The sequence below is a fragment of the Saccopteryx leptura genome, chromosome 1, assembly GCF_036850995.1.
Source record: "Saccopteryx leptura isolate mSacLep1 chromosome 1, mSacLep1_pri_phased_curated, whole genome shotgun sequence".
NCBI lineage: Eukaryota > Metazoa > Chordata > Mammalia > Chiroptera > Emballonuridae > Saccopteryx > Saccopteryx leptura.
Window position 1 is genome coordinate 305510743 of NC_089503.1, and position 21918 is coordinate 305532660.

The 21918-nt window shown below is 47.3% G+C and overlaps 1 protein-coding gene across 2 annotated transcripts in view; it reads left to right on the forward strand.

Annotated features, from left to right (window-relative positions):
• Nucleotides 1–21180, forward strand: part of ABTB3 (ankyrin repeat and BTB domain containing 3) — a 297599-nt gene extending 276419 nt beyond the window's left edge. For both annotated transcript variants that reach the window (XM_066358225.1, XM_066358226.1), the window contains 5 exons: nucleotides 1642–1744; nucleotides 4174–4255; nucleotides 8231–8299; nucleotides 10652–10765; nucleotides 20315–21180. In XM_066358225.1, coding sequence (XP_066214322.1) covers nucleotides 1642–1744; nucleotides 4174–4255; nucleotides 8231–8299; nucleotides 10652–10765; nucleotides 20315–20524 — 578 coding nt within the window. In that variant the 3' untranslated portion in view covers nucleotides 20525–21180. The remainder of the gene's footprint in view (nucleotides 1–1641; nucleotides 1745–4173; nucleotides 4256–8230; nucleotides 8300–10651; nucleotides 10766–20314) is intronic.
• The last annotated feature ends 738 nt before the right edge of the window (nucleotides 21181–21918 follow it).

Here is a 21918-nt window from a genome sequence, read left to right on the forward strand (position 1 = left end):
GGGAGTGAGAGGGAGTGAGCAGAGGGAGGCAGGCTGCTGAGAAGGGAGAGAAAGTTTCTCCAAACTGTTAACAATTTTGAAATAAATGAAGAAGTGCGTTTCTGTCGACTCTGAGGCCTTCCTCGTGTAGCCTCTCTTCATTTACCTGGATAGTTTTAGAAGTTTGGGGAGGGGGGAAGTTAATAAAAAAAATTTGAAGCTAGTGGAATTATAGGTGATTTTGACATTTGTATGCTTTTTGGACATGTTTTAAATTGAAACTTCTTAATAGGAAGAGCTGACAGAGACTATGAGTGCAGGACCACCACATGGGGCAGCAGAGCTTGAGGGCTGAGCGAGGAGTGTCAGTTCTGGGCCCAAGTTACAGCAGGGTCTGGGAAAAATGGGACCAGGCCAGGGTTCAAGGTGCAGCCAGACAGGGTAGACCCAACAGCTGTGGGGTCGTGGCCCCCTCGAATCCAAGGGGTTGGTTTTCTCACTCAGTGGTTTAGGCCAGACTAAATCCAGCCATTGGGAGCAGCTGGGGTTTCCTTTCAGAACAAACCTTTAACCCCTCGGGAAGGGCCCCTCAACAATAAGCAGGTCTCCAGGCTAGAAGGGGCCTGATGTCCTGGACAACCTCTGAGAACTAGACTCTGAAGCAACGGTCAAGGTAGTCTTTCATTCATTCAAAAAACACTGAGGGGCAGTGTGTGTCAACCACCCTGGAGTGCTGCAGCCCAAGTGAGCTAACGGGGAGTGACCTAAGACGAAGCGCCAGCAGAGGTAGAGCCATCTTGCCCTCTGCCTCCGTGGGGACTGACTTGGGAACTGAGCGAGGTGGAGCCTGTAGGGCAGGATGAGGGCGCCGGGTGTTGGTGGATATTCTCGGGTAGGCAGAAGTGCTGAGCGGAGGACAGGCTGTCACCTTCAGCAGCCCCACATCTAAGTGGCTGAAATGAAGGACAAATGGGAGGATCCTAGCGCTTAATAGTGCCCCTTGAGTCAGGATGTCTGTGTTCAAATCCTGGCTTCTCCATCTGTCACTCGCTTGAACAAGTCACTGTAACTTTTTGCGCCTCAGTTTCCTCAACTGTATACCTGACAGTGGTGCCTGCCCCTGAGGACTGAATAAGCTTACATACGTTAGCACCGGCTTGCACAGTGCCCGGCATGTCATAAGTGCCCAATAAGTGCCAGTTATATCTTCTCTGTTATTAGAGATGAAGGCAGGGGACAGGCTCATAGTCCACTGACCCCAGGAAAGAAGGCCTTGGACTTCAAATTACCCGGAACACAGCGACAAGCAGGCAGCACTTCCATTAGGCAGGGAGGACACCAAGCCCGAAAGAGGAGGGGAACCAGGGTAGATGACATTCTTAGAGGCAAGGTGGGCAGTTGTTTACCTTTCACACCTGAAAATCACCTGAACTCAGGCTATAGGCCAGTCTTTCGTGGGGCAATGCTACTTCTAATCACAAATAAGCTATGAGGGTTTCCAGTGAAAAGCAGAATTTTGATGATTTGAACATTCCTTCGATTGATTTTTTCCTACTGTTTGGTCTTTTTCTAACCATTGAACATTTGAGTATTTTATCCCCTGGAATGCAGACTTCACTCTTCTTTCTGCTAAAGTGACCTTTTTCCCCTTTCCTGTTCTAGATCCTCATTTCCTGAATAATAAGGAAATGTCTGATGTCACCTTTCTGGTAGAAGGAAGACCATTCTATGCTCACAAAGTGCTGTTATTTACAGCCTCTCCAAGGTATGTCTTATCCGTTTGGAAAGCAGGTGAATTATGAGTGTGGCTGTTGCTATTACTATCCTCTGAAGTTCAAAGTTGGTGATATCTCCACTAGACTGGCAGATTATCTTCTCAAAATCAAGGATTCAAGACTACAGGGCATTTGTGCACTGTGTTCATAGCAACATTATTCATAATAGGCACAGGTAGAAGCAACCCAGGTGCCCATCTCTGGATGAATGGATAAACACCATGTGGTGCATACATACATTATTCAGCCTTGAAAAAGAATGAAATTATGACACAGGCTACAACATGAATGAAACTCAGGGACGTGATGGAAAGTGAAATAAGTCAGCCGCAAAAAGACACATAGAGTATGATTCCATTTGTATGAGGTGCTTCAAGCAATCAAATTCAGAGGCAGGAAGTAGACCGGTGGTCACCCGGGCTGGGAGGAGGGGGAATGGGGAGTTAGTGTTTAATGGGCACAGGGTAAGTTCTGGAGATCGGTTGTACAACAGTGTGAATGTCCTTAAGATGGTAAAGTTTATGTTACATGTTTTTTACTTACAATGGCCAAAAAAAAAAAAGAAGACCTGGCAGGCAGCAGCGCAAACAGCAGCACCTCCGTGAGACTTAGGCGCCCAGGATTCTGAGCAGACAGAGCACGTGTGGGCAGAGTTCAGCAATCAAAGCTTGGGAACAGAGCATGGATTAGGTCTTAGCCCCTGCGGCCAGGTGCCTCGTGCCCTGCACACCCCCGACCCTCACACACAGCAGCCTTGAGAGGCCTGCTCTCGGGCATGCATCACCGACAGACACAGCTCCTGAACCTTACTTTTCCCTGGCTGCGGAGTGGACAACAGTGTGACAGCCTCTTGCGAGCTCCACCTCTGCCCTTCCTTCTCCTTGCAATTTGAGGTGAGGTGGGGTTGACCATGTAGAACCCCGTCACCCAAGGGCCTGAGCAGGACCTGGGAGTCTGGGCCCTGGAGAGAGAGATGCTGAAATGTGGAAGAGGCAGGCCTCCTGGGCGAGCAGGGAGAAGGGACTCCACTTCCAGGAGTGTGTCAGACTGTTGTGGACCGAATGCAAGTAATTATTGATTGGAGCTTAAATTTATTAAATTTAAGGAGCCTTTATTAGCCGGCTGGCGACTGCCCACTGTCATTCCACGCAGGGATTTCAGTGAACTGCCGCGACCTTCGGTGCAAAGCTAGTTTTAAAGCAAAAACCTACATCCTGATTTACCTGTTTCATTTGCGAAACTGTTTAACACAGAGCTTGTACAGTTATTCTGGGGAGCACAGTTTCCTGTCATTCTGTCCTTAGCTAATTATAAAACCACATCCTCATGCCTTATGCCTACATGCTCAGCTAGTTTCTACTATTGTGCAAAGTTTAAAATTTTCCATTGTATTCAGACCTTATTTGTCCCATCACAAGACCAGCCCTCCCTGGATCCTGAAAGCATCCACAGTGCCCACCCCAAAGTCAAAGGGAAACCCTGCATGTCTGCCTGGCCACCAAAGGAAAAATATGCTGTCCCCTTGCGTAGTTCTCGGTTGCGACACTATTGAAAAACTGGATCTAGGGTGTGCCGATGTTCATTTCTTAGTTTTGACAAAGGTACCATGGCTCTCTGCGTAGGATGTTAATGTTGGGGGCACTGGGTGAAGGTTCAACAGGAACTCTCTGTACGATCTTTGCAACTTGTCTATAAATCTATAGTTATTTCCAAATTAAAAGTTTAATTTAAAAAATAACAGAGAGCGTATTCCTAAATATACTGCTCACAAAAATTAGGGGATATTTTAGCACTTCATATTCATTTTTAAATACCCCCTAATTTTTGTGAGCAGTATATAATGAATATCAATATGTTCCAATGGCAGGGTCTCTACACTCAAGGAGCATACAGTTTAGTCAATGGCAGAAAAGTGCATCTAAAACCACAGACAGAAGGTCAGCCATAAGGAGATCCGTAGGCATCAGATGTTTATTAAATACCTGCGATGCCTCAGACAGGCATTGGCTCGAGGATGCAGCAGAAACAGAAAGGGCAGAATCCCTGCCCTCCGGGAGCCGAGGTTGTATTGGGGGGAAAGACAGGAGTGGAGAGCTTGTGAGCAGCAGAGGAGCCTGAAGCGAAGCTCAAGGAAGACTTCCTGAAGGAGGCGGCCTTTGTGATGGGCCATGCAGGACGGATGGGGTTCTCAAAGGCATTTGTTCTTTTCTAATCACCTGTTTGAGAATTGACATTGTTCTTTTTAGTTGAGTTTTATCTTCAGGTTGGATTATGATACCATACAGGGTGGTGGAGGGTTAAATTAGAAAATCTGTGGAGATCCATTGCTGTATGTCCGAGTCAGGGGCACAGAGGGGCCGAGTTTCTTGTGCTCTCGGGGCATGTTTGTGAGTCTTGTTCTTTTTGTGTCGTTGTTCAGGTTCAAAGCACTCCTCTCCAGCAAACCAACAAATGACAGCACCTGCATAGAGATCGGTTATGTGAAGTACCCCATCTTTCAGGTGAGCCCCTGCTATGGTCTGGAACACACGGCCGTGGGCACAGGGCACAGGGGGCTCCCTCCAGCCCTTGGCCTGTGGATTAGCCCTGCGGGAAATCATCCGTCTCCTGTACTCTCAGCCCCTCCTCACTGCCCTTCCCATCTAACATCCATCCATCCATCCATCCATCCATCCCTACACCACCACTTGAGCACCTGCTATGTGCCTGACCCTGTGCTGGAACCTGGGGACACATTGTAAAGGACAGTCCTCTCCTGGGGACTCCTGGTCCACAGGAGTTAACTCTAAGTAATTACTTAATTTTATACAGTATAATGTGGGGAGGGGTGAGAGAGAGGAGCGAGCCAACGAGCTATGGCAACTCAGACCAGGGAAACTGGGGAAGGCTTCCTGGACGAGGTGTTGGCTGGAATAGTGAAGGCTGGGATGTTGGCGAGCCACAGGAAGGCTGAGGGTTTAAGAAAGATGGAGGTGGGGGCAGGTAAAGTACCAGAAGTGTGATTGAGCCCCATATGATCAAGAAGCAGTGGACTTTAGGGACTCCAGTATCATTTTAACATTGATCTGAACCTAACAAAGGAAGTGCCTTGGTCAAAGGTCAGATGACATTACCTTGTCTCTCTCCTGTTTGGGGGAATCAATACCATTAACCACGGGTTCCAGTTTATGTGGTGTCTCTGAGGAGGCACAGCATCCTTCCTCCCTATTCCACCCTCCTTCATGCCTGATTTGTAAGATGTGCCCCACAAGGACATTCTAGCAGCTCACAGAAACTCACCCCCAAATTGGCGTTGCAGCTCTCCACCTAGAGCTCCCAGTCTCACCCAGGGCACGAAGCCCAGTGGGCTGCTCCCATCCATCAGGGCAGGCCTGCAGGGGAGCCTGGGTCCTTCAGCGCTGTCCCCTGCCAGCCTGGGTTAGGAAGCCAGCGTGGGTGTCCTGGGATATTTATCAGATTCTGAACAGGACCTTGTTCCTTCCACTTCAGTTCTAGAAGGACAGTCCAGGAAACACTAAACACGTGGGTAAGACGCGGCCCTTGGGACACTCATGTTCTAAGACAGTTGACGAGATTCTCAGAGACAAACAGCAGGCCGGGCCGGCCATGAACAGGGTCACGGGGTGGGGGTCCAGATCCTTTGAAGGACAGAGCTGCACTCTAGGATTTAAATGCTACATTCCCCAGTTTAAACAGATTCCTCCCCCTGTTTAAAATCAGTGTCCCTTGTGTGACCTTGGACAAACTGCCCAACCTTTCTGAGCATCAATTTCTCCATCTAGTGGATGGGAGAGAGGGTATTCCAGGGGCAGGAACAGCATAAACATAAAGGCACAAAAGTGGGAAGTCATGTACTATGTTTGAGGGAAAGTGATTATCAGTCCATTGGCTGGGTCTTCAGGTATATTGGAGACTGAAAAAAACACACTGGGACTACATAATATGAGCCAAGTGGAGAGAAGACAGGCTAGATGCTGGTTCTTCCCTCTAGTATTGACCCTGGTCCCACACAGGCTGCCAGGAAGACACCATGCCCTCACACTGGCCCCTCGACTCTGCATTTCTACCGTTAGAGATGAACTCCTTTGGTTATGTTGAAACTTCAAAATAAGATATTCTCCCTCGAATAACCTTAAGCAAGACACCCTCTTCTCTGAGCCTCATTTCCCCATTTTTAACGAGTTAATCATTATCGCCTCTCTGGTGTGGGTCCTTGCAATGATCAGCAGGCAGGAAAATATGCAAACATTCCTCTTGGCATCTGGTGCTTCATGGCTTTAAGGCATAACTGATAAACCACCTCCCTGCTCAGCATACGTCCCTGTTGAATAGGCTCCTTTGGACTGAGCATTGGGGAATGGATGAAAGAGGTGCCAAGGCCAAGGTCAGCCTGGGTGAGCCGTCCCACTGGGGTCAGGGCAGCAGAGAGGAGGCTGGAGCCCCAACATGGGCTGGGGAGTTGGCGTTCTCCCACACCTTCGAGTGCCTGTTTCCCCTTTCCTCAACCCCTCCCACATTTTCTACCCAGAGCAAAGTGGCCACAGTCCTTCTGGAGTGGTGGCAGCCGTTTGGTTGAAGGTTTTTTTGGCAGGGGTTGTTTTTTTTAGCTGTTTGGTTTTAAAGTTTCCATGAAACTGCTGCTTTGCTTTAGGGTTAGGGATGGGGAGACCAGTGAAAAAAGCTTGATGGGACTCTAACTGTGAATGAGGCTCTGACCTCTGCTCACACTGGTTATCTGGATTATCCTTGCCATTTTTAGAGATAAAACAACTGAAGCCCAGTGAACTTAAACAATGTGCCCCTGTCTCTGTGCTAATTAGTGATAGCCAGGACTTGAACCTGCTTGTCTGGTGCCAAAGCCCAGGTACCTGGTTGAGTACTCTTCCTAAATGGCAAGAGTGGTAAGAACAGCTCCCATTTCTTGAACACTTACTATGTGTAAGGCTCAAAGCTGGTGGTTGTCCACCTGGGCTGCATGCTAGACTCACCTGGGAGCTTTGACAGTGCCCAATGACCAGGCCATGAATCAGACCAGATCAGAATCTGCTCTGGGGCCTAGACATCTGCATTTTCAAGCCTCTGCCCTCCTCCCATTATCCAAGATGGACAACCAGTGCTCTGAGTTACAGTGGTTCTCGAACTTTAGAAGGCTTCAGAATACCCGGCGGGCGGGGGTTTGTTAAAACACAGAAAACTTGTTAAAGTGCAGATTCCTGGGCCCCAAACCCAGGATTCCTCATTCTGTAAGCCTGGGCTGCAGCCTGAGAATGTGCATTTCTTACAAGAACTGAGGCGATGCCAGTGCCGCTGGTCCAGGGACCACCCTGAGAACCATGGCTACCCATCATCTCATTCAGCCCTTCCCCCACCTCACAGGCAGAGTGTAGACTCTGAGGGGTGAAGGAAGTGGCCCAGGCTCCCACTGCTCATCGGGGCCCAGCCGAGCTTCAGACGCAGGCCTAGCTGACGCCCAGGCCTAATCTCTTAACTGTCCCCCATACCATGGGGACTTGGGCCCTCCCTGAAAGTCACCCAGGCCTGAGGAAAGAAGCCGGGGCCCATTAGAGTTTGGAAAGGTGCATGTCCCAGCTCTCCGAGTGCTCGGGAAGGGGGCACTTACACCATCAGGCCTGGGGCTAATGAAGAAGGTTCCTGACACGCGAACCTGTCCTGCAATAGGCTTTCAACACATCCGGCAAATTCACTGGGTGAGAGGCCATCACAGGAGAGCACAGCGCAGAGGGCCCGAGGCCCGTAATTGCTTCTGACTGGGGAAGGCGTCCTGGCCACAAGAGCCTCAAGCCCCTGTACGGGGCGGCGAGCAAGCCCCGGGGACTTTTCCCTGTGCCGCCTTCTTCCCCAAAAAGGAAGAAAAGCCTCATTTGTGGCTTGAAATAGGCCAAGTCGGGCTGAATGCAATCCAGAAGGAGGCTCCCAGGGGCCTGCTCACTGCACTTCCAGGCTGACAGGAGACTTTAGTAAATAAGGCTGCTCCGCGTTTCCTCCCCCGCAGCCCGCTGCGCACCACGCACTGGCAGGAGCCCGACGGCAGGCTGCCGCTGGCCGCGGTGCCTCCGTGAGACTGCACTCTGCCATTTGAATCCCTGCTTCATGCAGCTTAATGGCTGCCAAGGAAAACAAGTCGGTAACCAGGCTGCTGAGCCTAATGACTGCGGTGTCACCCCCTCGCCAGAAAGGCTTGTGCTGGAGGAGTCTGAAGGTGGCGTGGGCCCGCCCTATTTAAATACCATTCACTCTGCGACCTCCGCTGAGAAGCAGCATCTCAAGTCCAGTGCCCAACCTTGAGTAAATGAGATAACAGGGCAGAGAAACGCTTTGTGAATGGCTCTTAGAGTTGTTATTATTGGTTTGGCCTTTATTGAAGAAAGTTTCCAGGAGAATAAATGGACTTTACTACAACATTAAGATGACTGACTGTGTCACTGACGCTGTGCTTACTGTGTCCTCTCTTCCAGCTGGTCATGCAGTATCTCTACTATGGTGGCCCAGAGTCACTTCTCATTAAAAACAACGAGATAATGGAGGTAAGGAATCTGCCGTGTCATTGCGAGGTTGAGGAAAGGGCACCTCTGTAAACTCAGGTCACAGCACCTGTTGGCAGGTCTGGAGGGACCCGTGTTGGGTTTTTGTTTGGATGCAGGCTTTGGGGTCCTGTCTGACTCCTTAGACCTCCCAAACAGGAGGCGTCTCATCACTCCCTGGAAGTCTGGGGTGCTCGGTGCACTATCCCAACCCCTTTCAGTGAGACCCAATTTTCTCTAGCTTTGGGGGTTGCAGGAAAGAAAATTTGCTCAAGAAGCTGAGTCTCCAAGCACAGCTGGGGTTCAGATATCGTCATCAGGAACTGTCCTTGATGACTTCTTCTCCCTTGTCATTTACAAAAGAATTATATCGTCTGAAACCATCCTTCACATCACAGCACTGTCCCTGTCCAGAGCTGAGAGCCAGTGACAGGGCTCCCCTGACATCGCTGAGGTTCGACCGTTCCTCCCTCCCAGAGCACCTTAGGCATCCCCTGATTCCCGTCTGCTTTGGGTAATTCAGCCTGCTCGAGGGGCCCTGTTCCTATTCTTTTCTGTCCAAGGCCAAGATCTCCCCTGCTCCTTCCTATAAGTAGAACCCTTGTTGGTTCTCCTACTTTGAGCTAGGGGCTGTGGACCAAAAGCCAAAACCACTCTGATCCTGAGCAAAACAGATGGAAGCCCATTCAGGTGTCCGAAGTCCAGGGCGGCTGGCTGATCTGAGGTGTCAGAACACCGTATCGCCTGTTCACGAGGTGACCCTCACAGTGGTTAAGAAAGTCCAGGGCGGCTGGCTGATCTGAGGTGTCAGAACACCGTATCGCCTGTTCACGAGGTGACCTGCACAGTGGTTAAGAAAGTCCAGGGCGGCTGGCTGATCAGAGGTGTCAGAACACCGTATAGCCTGTTCACGAGGTGACCCGCACAGTGGTTAAGAAAGTCCAGGGCGGCTGGCTGATCTGAGGTGTCAGAACACCGTATCGCCTGTTCATGAGGTGACCCGCACAGTGGTTAAGAAAGTCCAGGGCGGCTGGCTGATCTGAGGTGTCAGAACACCGTATCGCCTGTTCACGAGGTGACCCGCACAGTGGTTAAGAAAGTCCAGGGCGGCTGGCTGATCTGAGGTGTCAGAATACCGTATCGCCTGTTCACGAGGTGACCCGCACAGTGGTTAAGACATGGACTCTCGACCAGACTTGGGTTTAAGTCCAGGTTCTGCCCCCTCTGAGCTGTGTGATCTGGGACAAGTTATTTCACCACTCTGAACCTCAGTTTCCTTACTTGTAAAATGGGGGTAATAATGTCTACCTTATTGGGTTTTCAGAATGTTAAGAGTTCCTGTGTATTATTAGGTGCTTAGAACAGAGCCTGGCACACAGGGGTTGCTGTAAGAGCTGTGCGCTCACTGCATGGCCCCTCTATCCTCTTCGTACTCCTTGAGAGCTTCCCTGGCACTCCCCATGTCCCCTGAAAGTTACTTGTCCCTCTGGACCGCCCCTCTGACACTCCTCTACCTCAGCACCAGGCCACCATCTGAGGACATGGTCTCTTTTGTCAACATTGTAAAAAATGCTTTTCAAATCAAAATAATGAACGTACATTTAGATCATGTAAATGATACAGAAGGGGTTGTCAGAAAAGCAGCTTTCCCCGCCCCCTGCTCCCTGCTCTAGTCCTTTTCCTGAAGGCAGTCGCTTTGACCTTGTGTTTTAGCTCCTTCTTCCTCTCCCCCAAGCCTGTCGCTCTCTCTACACACATCTGTTGAGCGTCACCCAAGCCCACTGTGCTCAGGGTTGGGATACAGCAGTAATGCAAACGGACAGAGATCCCTGCCCTCCCAGACTCTGGAGAAGGCGTTAGGCATGACGTCGTGTCTGGTGTGAGAAGGGCTATGGGGAAGAGAAGCACAGGGTCAGGGGGACAGGCGGGCATGGAGGGAGGTGACCTGAGACGAAGTGGTCTGGGAGGCTTCTCTGAGGAGGTGATATTTGAGTGGAGACCTGGATGAACAGAGGGGGCCAACCACCTCCATATCTATCTTACTAAATTACATCATTCATGCTTATTTCTGGACAGAACAATTTTAGGCATTGTGCTTGACCTCTGGCTATGAGAGACATTTAGTGGGTTCCCTGCTATGCCTCCCCTCCCCTCTGCCATCTCCCCCCACGATAGAGTTCTATTGCTGTATCTATTCCTCCAGTGGTAGCTCCATGCTTTAAAGGACATACCATACCAGCACTATTTCTGGTCCCCTCACCTCGGGATACCACTGTGGGATGTGAGGACTTTTCTCACCACTGTTCATTTCCTTCCACTTCCCAACCTCTAACAGGCTCTTTTTATGGCTTTTAGCTTCTGTCTGCAGCTAAATTTTTCCAGCTGGAGGCTCTGCAGCGACACTGCGAGATTATCTGTGCGAAAGGCATCAACACAGACAACTGTGTGGATATTTACAACCACGCCAAGGTAATCAACCCCACTCCCACTGCCTGAGCTAACACCATGCACATGTGGGCGAAGTGTCTCCTCCACAGGCAGACGAGACAGGCAGTGGGAGGATGCCGGGCCTGCTCACTTGGGGCTGACCCACCTGCACCCCTGTGAGATCTGCTTCCTGCTCTGGAAAAGATGCCCTGCCCTTTACACTCCCCTCCAGAATATAGGGGCCCAGAGGTTTCTGAAGCAGAGCTGTTCTCACATAGTGCCTCTCGTGGGCATGGGAACTGCACTGCAGATTGACTCAGTGGCCCCTGGGTCCTGCATTTCTAACAAGCTCCCCGGGGAATCCCCTGCTGCTGGTCAAAGCTCCAGCTGGAGTAGCAAGGTTCTGGAACAGAGGTTCTCAAAGTGTGGGCTCCCATCCAGCACCATCAGCTCCATCAGGGGACTTGTGAGAAAGGTAAATTCTAGGACCCCACCCCGGACCTATAGAATCAGAAACTCTGGGGCGAAGCCCGTCTGTGACTTTGCCTGTGGTTCTGGCGCATGCTCAAGCATGACAACTGCTTTTCTAGAGCTGTGGATACCAGCACAGCTGCTCAGGGGAATCACCTGGACCCTCACCTGGGATCCCTGTGCCTGGGACCTACTGCAGAGCACATAAATCAACCTCTGTGGATGGAACCCAGGAAAAGGTGGTTTTTTCCAAGCTTCCCATGTGATTCTCACGTGGACAAGACTGAGAATAGGTTGCCAGGACTAGAAAAATCCATGGGTTACTAATCAGGATCACTGGAGAGCATCTAAATGTGTTTAGTCACTCCCCCACCCCCTCTGTGGCCACAGCCGGGTGGCTGCAGCAGGGCCCAGGAATCTGCATTTTTAACAAGCTCCCAGGATGATTGTTGTGACTTCAGCCCTGAGGCCAGTCTTCACTCCAGTTTTTGGAACCACTGATTTGAATCTAGTTTATTTCAAAAGTGGGGATGCTGGGAGCCAGGGGGTTAATTAGTCCCAGTGCCCCTTCACTGAGCTTCATGTGCTGAGGACAGGGGATTGACATTTGCTAGGAAGAAACAATGAAATAAGATCAGAAATTAAAACAAACAACTTTTCTGTAACTGGAGCTCAGTCCCTTTGCCTCTGACATCGGCCCTGCAGAATGACAACTGATGTGACTAATTCTGTCACTGCTTGTTGTGGAAAACCAGGCTATGTTTGAAATGTTATTTTCTGTCTTAAACATTCGACGGTTCCTTTTAACGTGCAGGCACCTGTGCCAACAGCCTTGTTGCACCATCTCTTTTCATCTTGACCACAACCCCTTTCGGTAAATGCTATCATTAGTCCCGTGTGATAATGAGGAAACAAGCACAGAGAGGTAAAGTAACCTGCTTAAGGTCACACAGCTATTACCGAGGGTTTTTGCTTGTTTGTTTTGTTTTGGTTTTATTGTGGTAAAAGATATGTAACATGAAATTCACACTTTAACCGCTTCTAGGTGTCCGGTTCAGTGGCAGCAAGCTCAGTGACATTGTGGTGCAGTCGCAACCACTGTCCATCTCCACAGCCATTAACAATAACTCCACATTGCTCTCCTCCCGGCCGCTGGACACCACCATTATACTTTCTGTCCCTACCCCTTTGACTCTTCTAGGCACCTCACGTAAGTCCTTTTGAGTGAGGACAGTAACATCACACAGCATTTGTCCTTTTGTGACTGGCTTATTTCCCTTAGCACAATGTCCTCAAGGTTCACCACATTGTAGCATGTGCCAGAATTTCCTTCTCTCTCTCTCTCTTTTTTTTTAGATTTTATTTATTGATTTTTAGAGAGAGGAAGGGGGGAGAGAATGAAAAAGGGGGGAGAAGCAGGAAGCATCAACTTGTAGTAGTTGCTTCCTATATGTGCCTTGACTGGGCAAGCCCAAGGTTTCGAACTGGTGACCTCAGTGTTCCAGGTTAATGCTTTATCCACTGCACCAGCACAGGTCGGGAAGAATATACTTCCTTTTTAAGGCTGAATAATATTCCATATATATATATATATATATATATATATATATATAGAGAGAGAGAGAGAGAGAGAGAGAGAGGATAGTTAGATAGATACCAATATATCATTGTTTATTCATTCGTTATTGCCATTTAGGCCATTGTGAATATTGCTGTTAGGAACATGGGTGAACGAATCTGTGTTCGAGTCCCCACTTTGAGTCCTTTGGGGTATGTCACCAGAAGTATAAACCTAGCTTTGTCTCACTCCAAAGCACAGGTTCTTAACTTTGTGTTTACTGTCTGGCCTAAAAAAAATGTTTGACATGTTTGCAATAATCCCTCATACTCAAAAAATATTTTCTGATTGGTCACCAGTAAATCAAAAAGTACAGCCAAGCTGCTTACTTCATGCACGCACACACCAGATGTTTTGGTTAAGTGATAGTTTTACCAAAATCTGGTTTCTCGTGACATCACTTTTTTTTTTTTAATCTTAAACTGATTACTTTGCAGAAGAGCATCCAGGAAGATTCTCCCAACCCAGGAGAACAGCCTGATCAGTCTGTAGTCCTCTGCCCACCCCTCAGCCCTTGCCCACAGACACTCAGATTGCCCTGTGAACCCCACATCACAGTGGCTTTGTTGTGGCCTATCACCTCAGTGGTGAGGCCTGCGCTCCAAAGTCCTGGCGGAATCTCTCAGCATCTTGGCAGGCAGCCTCTGTAGCTGTCCTGTATTTAATAATGCAGCCTGGTGCAACGTGAGCCCTGGCCGGGAGCACGTCTGCGCCACGGGCTGAGAACACCTACAGCAGTGAACCATCTCTTTTATTTATGCACCTTTGCAGCCAGAGCTTTGCCTTTTTTTTTTTTTTTTCTGGCCTTGGCCTCCCAGGCCACATCCTCGAGTGTTTCCAGGGCAGCCGTCGGTCCTTCCTGATGTGGGCATAGAAGACCGGGCAATGCCAGCACCCCTGCCCTTCCTCTGCTCTGCTTCCCTGTGCTGTGGACACTGTAGCCCCCACCAATAATCACATGCCATGTGGATTCTATTACTGACAGATTGTGCTGCAAATTGAGGCTGATTTAATGGAAGAGACTGAAAGGAAAGAAACCAACACTTGGTGTGGAACCCCAGGAAATGCAGGCATTTAGATGCCAACGACTATGTTCCATGTGTCAGCAAGGCCGTGGAAACATTACTTCTATACTATATCTAACTGAGACAAATGAGAAGCCCTTCCCATAAATGCTTTGCTTAGCCTCCTTTTTTTTTTTTTTTTTTTTTTGCTTAAGTTGGAAACGGGGAGGCAGTCAGACAGACTCCCGCATGCACCCGACCAGGATCCACCAGGCATGCCCACCAGGGGGCAATGCTCTGCCCATCTGGGCGTCGCTCTGTTGCAATCAGAGCCAGTCTAGCGCCTGAGGCAGAGGCCATGGAGCCGTCCTCAGTGCCTGGGCCAACTTTGCTCCAATGGAGCCTTGGCTGTGGGAGGGGAAGAGAGACAGAGAGGAAGGAGAGGGGGAGGGGTGGAGAAGCAGATGGGCGCTTCTCCTGTGTGCCCTGGCCGGGAATCGAACCCGGGACTCCCGCGCGCCAGGCCAACGCTCTACCACTGAGCCAACCGGCCAGGGCCACTTAGCCTCCTTTTTTAACTAGCAAAGCTGTCCCAAACAATTCAGTTACAAAAAAAGACTCTGGAGCTCCTGATGGCCCTTTCAGAGTGTCTTTCAACTTGAGAAAATGAGCAATCTGCTCATCAGGTGGAAACTAAGCTAATGCACTAAGCTCAACAGTGCTCCATGGTGCAAAGAACACAGGTTTGGAACATGGGGGAAATCATTCAGGAGAGTTTATGGAGCACCCGCTATTTACCAGTAACTGTATTTATCAGAATAACAAATGAGGCCCTGGCCAGTTAGCTCAGTGGTAGAGCACTGGCCCAGTGTGTGGATATCCCACATTCGATTCCCAGTCAGAGCTCACAGGAGAAGTGCTCATCTGTTTCTCTACCCCTCACCCTCTCTCTTTCTCTCTCTTCCCCTCCTGCAGCCATGGCTCCATTTGAGTGAGTAGGCCTTGGGCACTTGTCGCAAAACCATGTGGCAAATAATTTAGCAGGTCTCAGGTGAGAACCGTGGAGGATTAGAAAATAAACACAGGAAAAAAAAGGATGGGATCAGGAGGACCCATTGTATACAGTTTATAGCTTGCAAGAGCCAAACTCTACCCCCAAACCGCTTTATTTATAGGGCAAAATCATTAACAAAACAAAGAAAGCTTAGGTACAAAGTCACATTTTTGAGGCAAACCAAGAATTCTTCCAAGTGCCGAAAAAAAAAACCCCACCCTACATAACATCTTAACTTCACAAAACAAAGGGTAAAAAGAAAACTGCCTCCAGTTTTTTTGAGGGACATGGGGGATGGGATGAGTGGAAACACAGCTAATGGAGGTGTGGAGAAGGGCATGTAAATTACCCTTACCAACTTAAACAGAGATTGTGGGGAATAATTTAGCCTTTAGCAACTTAATCAAGCAAGTGAGGTGGGTGGATGGGCAGCAAGAACCCTGTCAATTTACTGCCAGTCCCCCACACCTCTGTCCCCAAAAAATCTAAACCGCAAGGACCCTGTCAGCTTGCAGTCTCCAACAGGCACTGCGGATGGCTCCTTGGCCTCTGCCTCCGATGCTAAGAAGAGCTCAGTTGCTGAGCAACAGAGCAGCGCCCCAGATGGGCAGAGCATCACCCCCTAGTGGGCTTGCCTGGTGGATCCCAGTTGGGGTGCATGCCAGAGTCTGTCTCTGCCTCCCCTCCTCTCACTGAATAAAAAAGAAGTCTGTGTCTGCCTCTACTCCTCTCACTGAATTTAAAAAAAATGAACAATGAGTAAGACATGGTCTCTGCCCTTGATAAAATTACAACCTAGGACAGGGATCATCAAACCTTTTCTGTAAAGGGCCAGATAAACATTTTCACACAAGCCATGCAATCCCTTTTGTACCTACTCAGATCTGCCATTGCAGTGCCAAAGCAGCAACAGACAATATGTAAATGAATTAATGTGGCTGTGTTCCAATAAAACTTTATTTACAAAAACAGATAGTGGGCCAGATTTGGCCCACAGGCCTGTAGTGTGTCAGCCATTGGTCTAGAGGAGATGAGAGTTTTGGTCCTAATTCTGTTAGTGACTAGTTATGTGGACATAGGCAAGTATCTGATGTACAGTCACCATTCATTTGGAGACCACAAAATTACCTGGTGTGTCCTTGTCCCAAATATATCCTGAGTATGATTCCCTATAGTCTAGCCCCCTCCTTTTGTAGCTTGGGAATCACCAGAGAGGTGATTTAACTTGCACAAGATTGCTCGTGATTTTTGTGTGTGGGCTTGATCAAGCACATCTGAAGAATTTTTTGTGTCTGTAGTAACATTGGTTAATAACTGTATATAAGTTTCAAGTATACATTATAATTCGATATCTGTATACACTGTAGCAGGCTCACTATCAATATTCTCCTACCAATAATCTAGTTTGTGTCTAACACCATACAATAGGCCTCCTTTACCCATTTCACTCTCCCTCAACCCACTGCCCCTCTGGTAACCACCAATCTCTTGTCTGTATTTTTGGATTTGTTTTTATTTTTGTTTGTCCATTTATTTCTTTTTTGTTTTATATTCCATATGTGAGTAAAACCGTATGGTTTTTGTCCTTTTCTGTCTGACTTATTTCACTTAGCATAATAAAACCTTACGGTTTATCCATGTTGTCTCAAATGGCAACATTTCATCTTTTTTATGGCTGAATAGTATTCCATTCTGTGTGATGTGTGTATGTATATATACCACATCTTCATCCACTCACCTATCAAAGAACACTTAGGTTGTTCCCATATCTTGGCTTTGTCCATTGTAAATAATGCTGTAAATGACAACAGAGGTGCATATATCTTTTCAAGTTAGTGGTTTTATATTTATTGTATAAATACCCAGAGTGGAATAGTTGGATTTTTAGGTGGGTCTCTGTTTAATTTAATGAGGAACCTCCATACTGTTTTCCACAGTGGCTGCAGGAGTTTGTATTCCCACCAACAGCACACAAGCGTTCCCTTTTCTCCACGTCCTCTCCAACTCTTGTTTCCTGTCTTTCTGATAATAGCCATTCTAACAGGTACAAGGTGATATCTCATTGTGGTTTTCATTTGCATTTGTCTACTAATCAGTAATGTTGAATACCTTTTCATGTGCTTGTTGGCTATCTATTGTCTTCCTTGGAAAAATACCCATTCAGATCCTCTGCCCATTTTTAATCAGTTTGTTTTGTCGTTGTAGAGTTGGTTGCACATGGTTTTATATAGATAGTTGGGCTGTTGGCTCAGTGAATTAGCAAAGGATGTCAGTGAATTCAAGGTTACAGGCCAGTTAGCTAAGCTAGGTTCTATACATATAGTCAATTCTTCTTAACACAACTTGGCCACTTTGTGTATATGGATCATTGGATATGTTATTGAGACGGAGAGTAATAATTATAATTTATGTGGTTTTTTTGGTTTTTTGTTGTTGTTTTTGTTTTTGTTTTTTTTAAGATTTTATTTATTCATTATAGAGAGGAGAGAGAGAGAGAGAGAAGGGGGGAGGAGCAGGAAGCATCAACTTCCGTATGTGCCTTGACTAGGCAAGCCCAGGGTTTTGAACCGGCAACCTCAGCGTTTCCAGGTTGACGCTTTATCCACTGCGCCACCACAGGTCAGGCATAATTTATGTTTATGGTGAAAACTAACACTGAGTGACTACTGATTACAACCTGTGCTCTGAACACTCCATGTATTGTAGTACCTCACTCAATCTCAACAATAGCTTTTTAGGTATTGTTAGGATCCCCATTTTATGGATAGGAATACTGAGGCATAGAGAGATTAAATATCTCTCCCAACAGCAGATGACTAGTGAATGGCAAAGTCTGGAATACAAACTTGGGCAGATTCCAGAGCCTTCCTCCCTTAGCTACTTTCCTAACCTGCCCTGTCTGAGTATGATGGGTGACAGAGTCCTGCCATAAATTATATTCAATTGAATCCCGCCAACAGGTCTGTGTTGCAGGTGCCATAATTCCCATTTTGAAAATGAGGAAACTGGCCCTGGCCAGTTTGCTCAGTGAATAGAGTGTCAGCCTGCATGCAGAAGTCCCAGGTCTGATTCCCAGTCAATGCACGCATGAGAAGTGACCATCTGCTTCTCTTCCCCATCCTCTCCCCCTTCTCTCTCTCTTCTCCTCTCACAGCCAGTGGCTTGATTGACTCAAGCATTGGCCCTGGGCACTCAGTTGGTCTGAGCATCAGCCTCAGGTGCTGAGGATAGCTTGGTTGATTTGAGCATCAGCCCCAGACAGGGCTTGCCAGATAGATCCTGGTTGCAGTGCATGAGGGAGCCTGTCTATCTCCCCTCCTCTCACTTAAAAAAATAATGATAAATAAATAAAAGAAAGAAAGAAAATGAGGAACCTAAAGCCAGAGGCCAAGAGACCCAGCCCTGGTCACATATTCAGAAAGATGGGGGAGCCCCACCTGAAATCCAGGTCTTCCAGCTCATCACCCTGTTGGCACTGCCTCATCATCATCTCACCATTTCACACTAACAACTTGAAGTTCATCTCTGGTCTAAAGGACAGAACATCAGACTATTCAGAAGGATGATTCAGCATCTAAATAAAGCACCAGGATGTCATCTCCAGGAGCACTTGACAACCAATGTCTGAGCCTCCAATTCATTGTAATAGAGAGACCTACACGCTTTGAAAACTATAGATAAGGGCTAAAGACAGACAACCAGGCCACATACCCTCACTTGCTCCTGCAGCTCAAACACAAATTCCTCCGCCAAGCATGCTTATGAGGTTAAATACCTCCCCTCTGATTCATGGCGTCAGGCTGAAGGCAGTACGTCCTGACAGATTAAGCACGTCCTTAAGGGCTTGAATTACCAGGGTTTAGCCACTGGTTCTGCCCTTGACATGTATGAATTTTGTAATTTACTAGAGTCCTTATCTCCATTTCCTCATCTGCAGATCAGAGATGGTACCTGCCTCATGGAAATTTGAGAGTTAGACGGAATGATGCGCAAGGTGCCTGCACAGCATAATTTCTCAATAAATGTCTGCTGTTGTTGTCATTTCTCTGAGAGTTAACCATTCTTTTTACACATGCAACAAATACTTATCAAGTGCGTACCATCTGCCATGCCCTCTGCTTGGGCTTGTCACGTGAGCCAGGTCTACAAAGTCACTTCTGTGTTGGTTTAGTCCAGCAATTTTCAATCTTTCTCACCTCAGGGCACACGTAAACTCATCAATGAAATTCTGCTACACACCTAAAGGTGTATTTTTTTGCCAATCAGACAAAAACTATTTTTAAAATGTATTTAAAATTATTTTTAAAATTTATTTAAAATTATTTTTTAAATAATTATTTTTTTAAAATAGGTATAATTTTGACTTTTTTACGACAGATTGTTATTGTTGTGCTAGCTGTTTTTAATTTGGCCTTCTAAGATAAGAGAGGTCAGTGCCCCTGACGGAATAGTCAGTTATTGTATGTTTTAAAAATTCTTGTGGCACACCAGTTGGAAATTGCTGGTTTAGTCTGTCAGGAACCATGTCTCTAGAGCAGTTTCTCAACCTCAGCACTATTAATGGTTCAGGTGGCATCGTTCTTCACAGTGGGTCTATCCTGTGCATTGTGGGATTTTTAGCAGCATCCTGGTTTCTACCCATTAGAGATCAGCAGTACGCACACCACCACCCCATTTTTGACAACCCAAAATATCTCCAGGCTTTTCCAGGTGTCTCCGGAGGGACAAAACCACCCCTGCTCTAAAGACATTGAGTAGGTAGGAAGTGCCCACTCCATATGACTGTTGTGAGAATTAAGTGAATTAATACCTGCAAAGATCTTAGAATTGTGTCTGCAACTCCATTCATGGGTCGGTATTGCAAAGAAACACAAAACACTTTTAACCATTTAAAACAGTGAGTTCTTATTTCGCATTGAGTCAGTGGGAAGGCTGAAAGGTTCTCTGGTCTCAGTGGGTCTTGCTTCTGAGGTCAGCTGGCTGGGCGATGATGGCTGGCTTTGCTGATCCTGCCTGGACTCTGTCACTGTCAGAGGTTTCAGCTGGAACAGCTAGGTCGACTCCACTCAGTCGCATGTGGTCACTTGCCCTCCAGACAGAGTGGCTCAGGCTATTTTTTGGTGACAGAGGCGGGGTTCTGAGAGAGAGCTGGGACATACACAAAGCCACAGAAATCTAGTTCAGAACTGGTGGCTCTCACTTCTACCACGTTCTCTTGGCCTGAACAGGTCACAAGACCAAGCAGTGCAGAGACAGTCTCCAGCCTTTGATGGGTAGAGGTACAAAGCCATGCCCCAAGAGTGTGAATACAGGAAAGGGTGGAGACTCGGGGCCACTTTTCCAGTCAATCTACTGTGATAGGTGTCCACCATTATGGCGTATGGAAACCAGCAGGTGCATCTCAGAAACATAACCATCTCCTGCTTCTTCTCTACTCTCCACAGTTTCTCGGAGTCACAGAGCTCTCAGCATATTGTGAAGGCTACTTTCTCAAAAACATGATGGTCCTCATTGAAAACGAATCATTCAAGCAGCTCCTATATGACAAAAATGGCGAAGGAGCGGGCCAGGATGTGCTGCAGGACTTACAGAGGACGTTGGCCATCAGGATTCAGTCCATCCACTTGTCATCTTCCAAAGGTTCCGTTGTATGAAACATCCGATGCAGGGAACGCTCCCTGGGGACTTCCCAGCTCTCCTGCTGCGTTGGCGTCATACAAACATACAAATTTCACCTGGCGTTCGTTTTGGGCTGGGCCATGGAGCTGCCTCTACTGCCTCAGCTCCCTTGAATAAGCAATTTCAGCTCCCATGTGTTCCTGTTGAAGAACAAAGGACATTGCACTGGTCTACTGGTCAGAGCACAGCTGGGTCCAGAGCTTGAAGGCCAACATGGGGCAGCTGAGCTAGCCCCATCCTAAGCACCCGTGGGTAGTTGAACATGTATTGCGAGGACCACTGTCAAAAAGGTTGGATTGGGAGCTAAATGTCGTTTGGGTTCCACGTGGACAGTTCGGAAAACCTAACTGCAGAGAATTGTATGACATATTAAAGACCTCTAGTAGCTTCGAGTCAGCAAGAGTCAACCATGATAGCAGATTGGTGAGATTGTTACCAACAGTGAAGAAATAATTTAACACATTTTTAGGGGTGGGAACTTTTTAAAATGTTCATTAATAATATAATTTTAAAAAAATACAGGGCAGCCTTGTAGTTTAAAATATATTTCTAAAACATAACAGTTCATTTTCAACTGAATTGTGTTTAGGGATCTGTGTTTTGAGATTTCTTTTCTTTAAAAAAAACAAAACAGTTAAGTCACAGATCCTCACTGTATAAACCTGCATCTGACAAGATATCGCTGATACTCTATACAAGGTGAAATAATGATCCTGCCTTAGCGATCATGGTTACACAAAAGAAGTGCACTGCCAATAATTATCTCCAACTCAATAGCTGAAAACCACCTGCATGCTAACCGTGGTTCCGGGGTGAGATTGAAACAGCCCCACCTAACAAAACATGCATTTGCATGGTCCCGAACCTGTGAAATGTTATGTTTGTGCTTCATTTTTGCCAAGGTAAAAAAAAAAAAAATGTTCCATTTGGTGAAACAAACATATCCATTTCTTTTCCTGATTACGAATGATTCCGGGGTGCTTTTGCAGAAAACGTTCTAGAGGATGCTGAATGGGGTGGGGGGCGGGGAGAAGCACGTCAGAGAATTTACTAATAATTTCAGAGTTTTCTCTGTATTCTCTAAAGATGTTAATAGTTTGCTACCAGCCAGAGACTATGACTATGTTAGATTATTTTTAAAGAATAAACCTGTATGATAAGATGGAGTCTTCCTGTATTCGGAGAGTGTACAGTACGGGGTTATCTATAATGAAAGTTTATATCGACAGGGTTCCGTCTGCTCTGCCATATATGATATTATAAGCAAAAGAGATTGGTGAAGTGCCACAGTAGTCCAAATGATTCTTGAGTTGCTGCCTTTTTCCCTTGTCCTTTAACTTGAAACTTAGATTCATGCGATGACAACAGC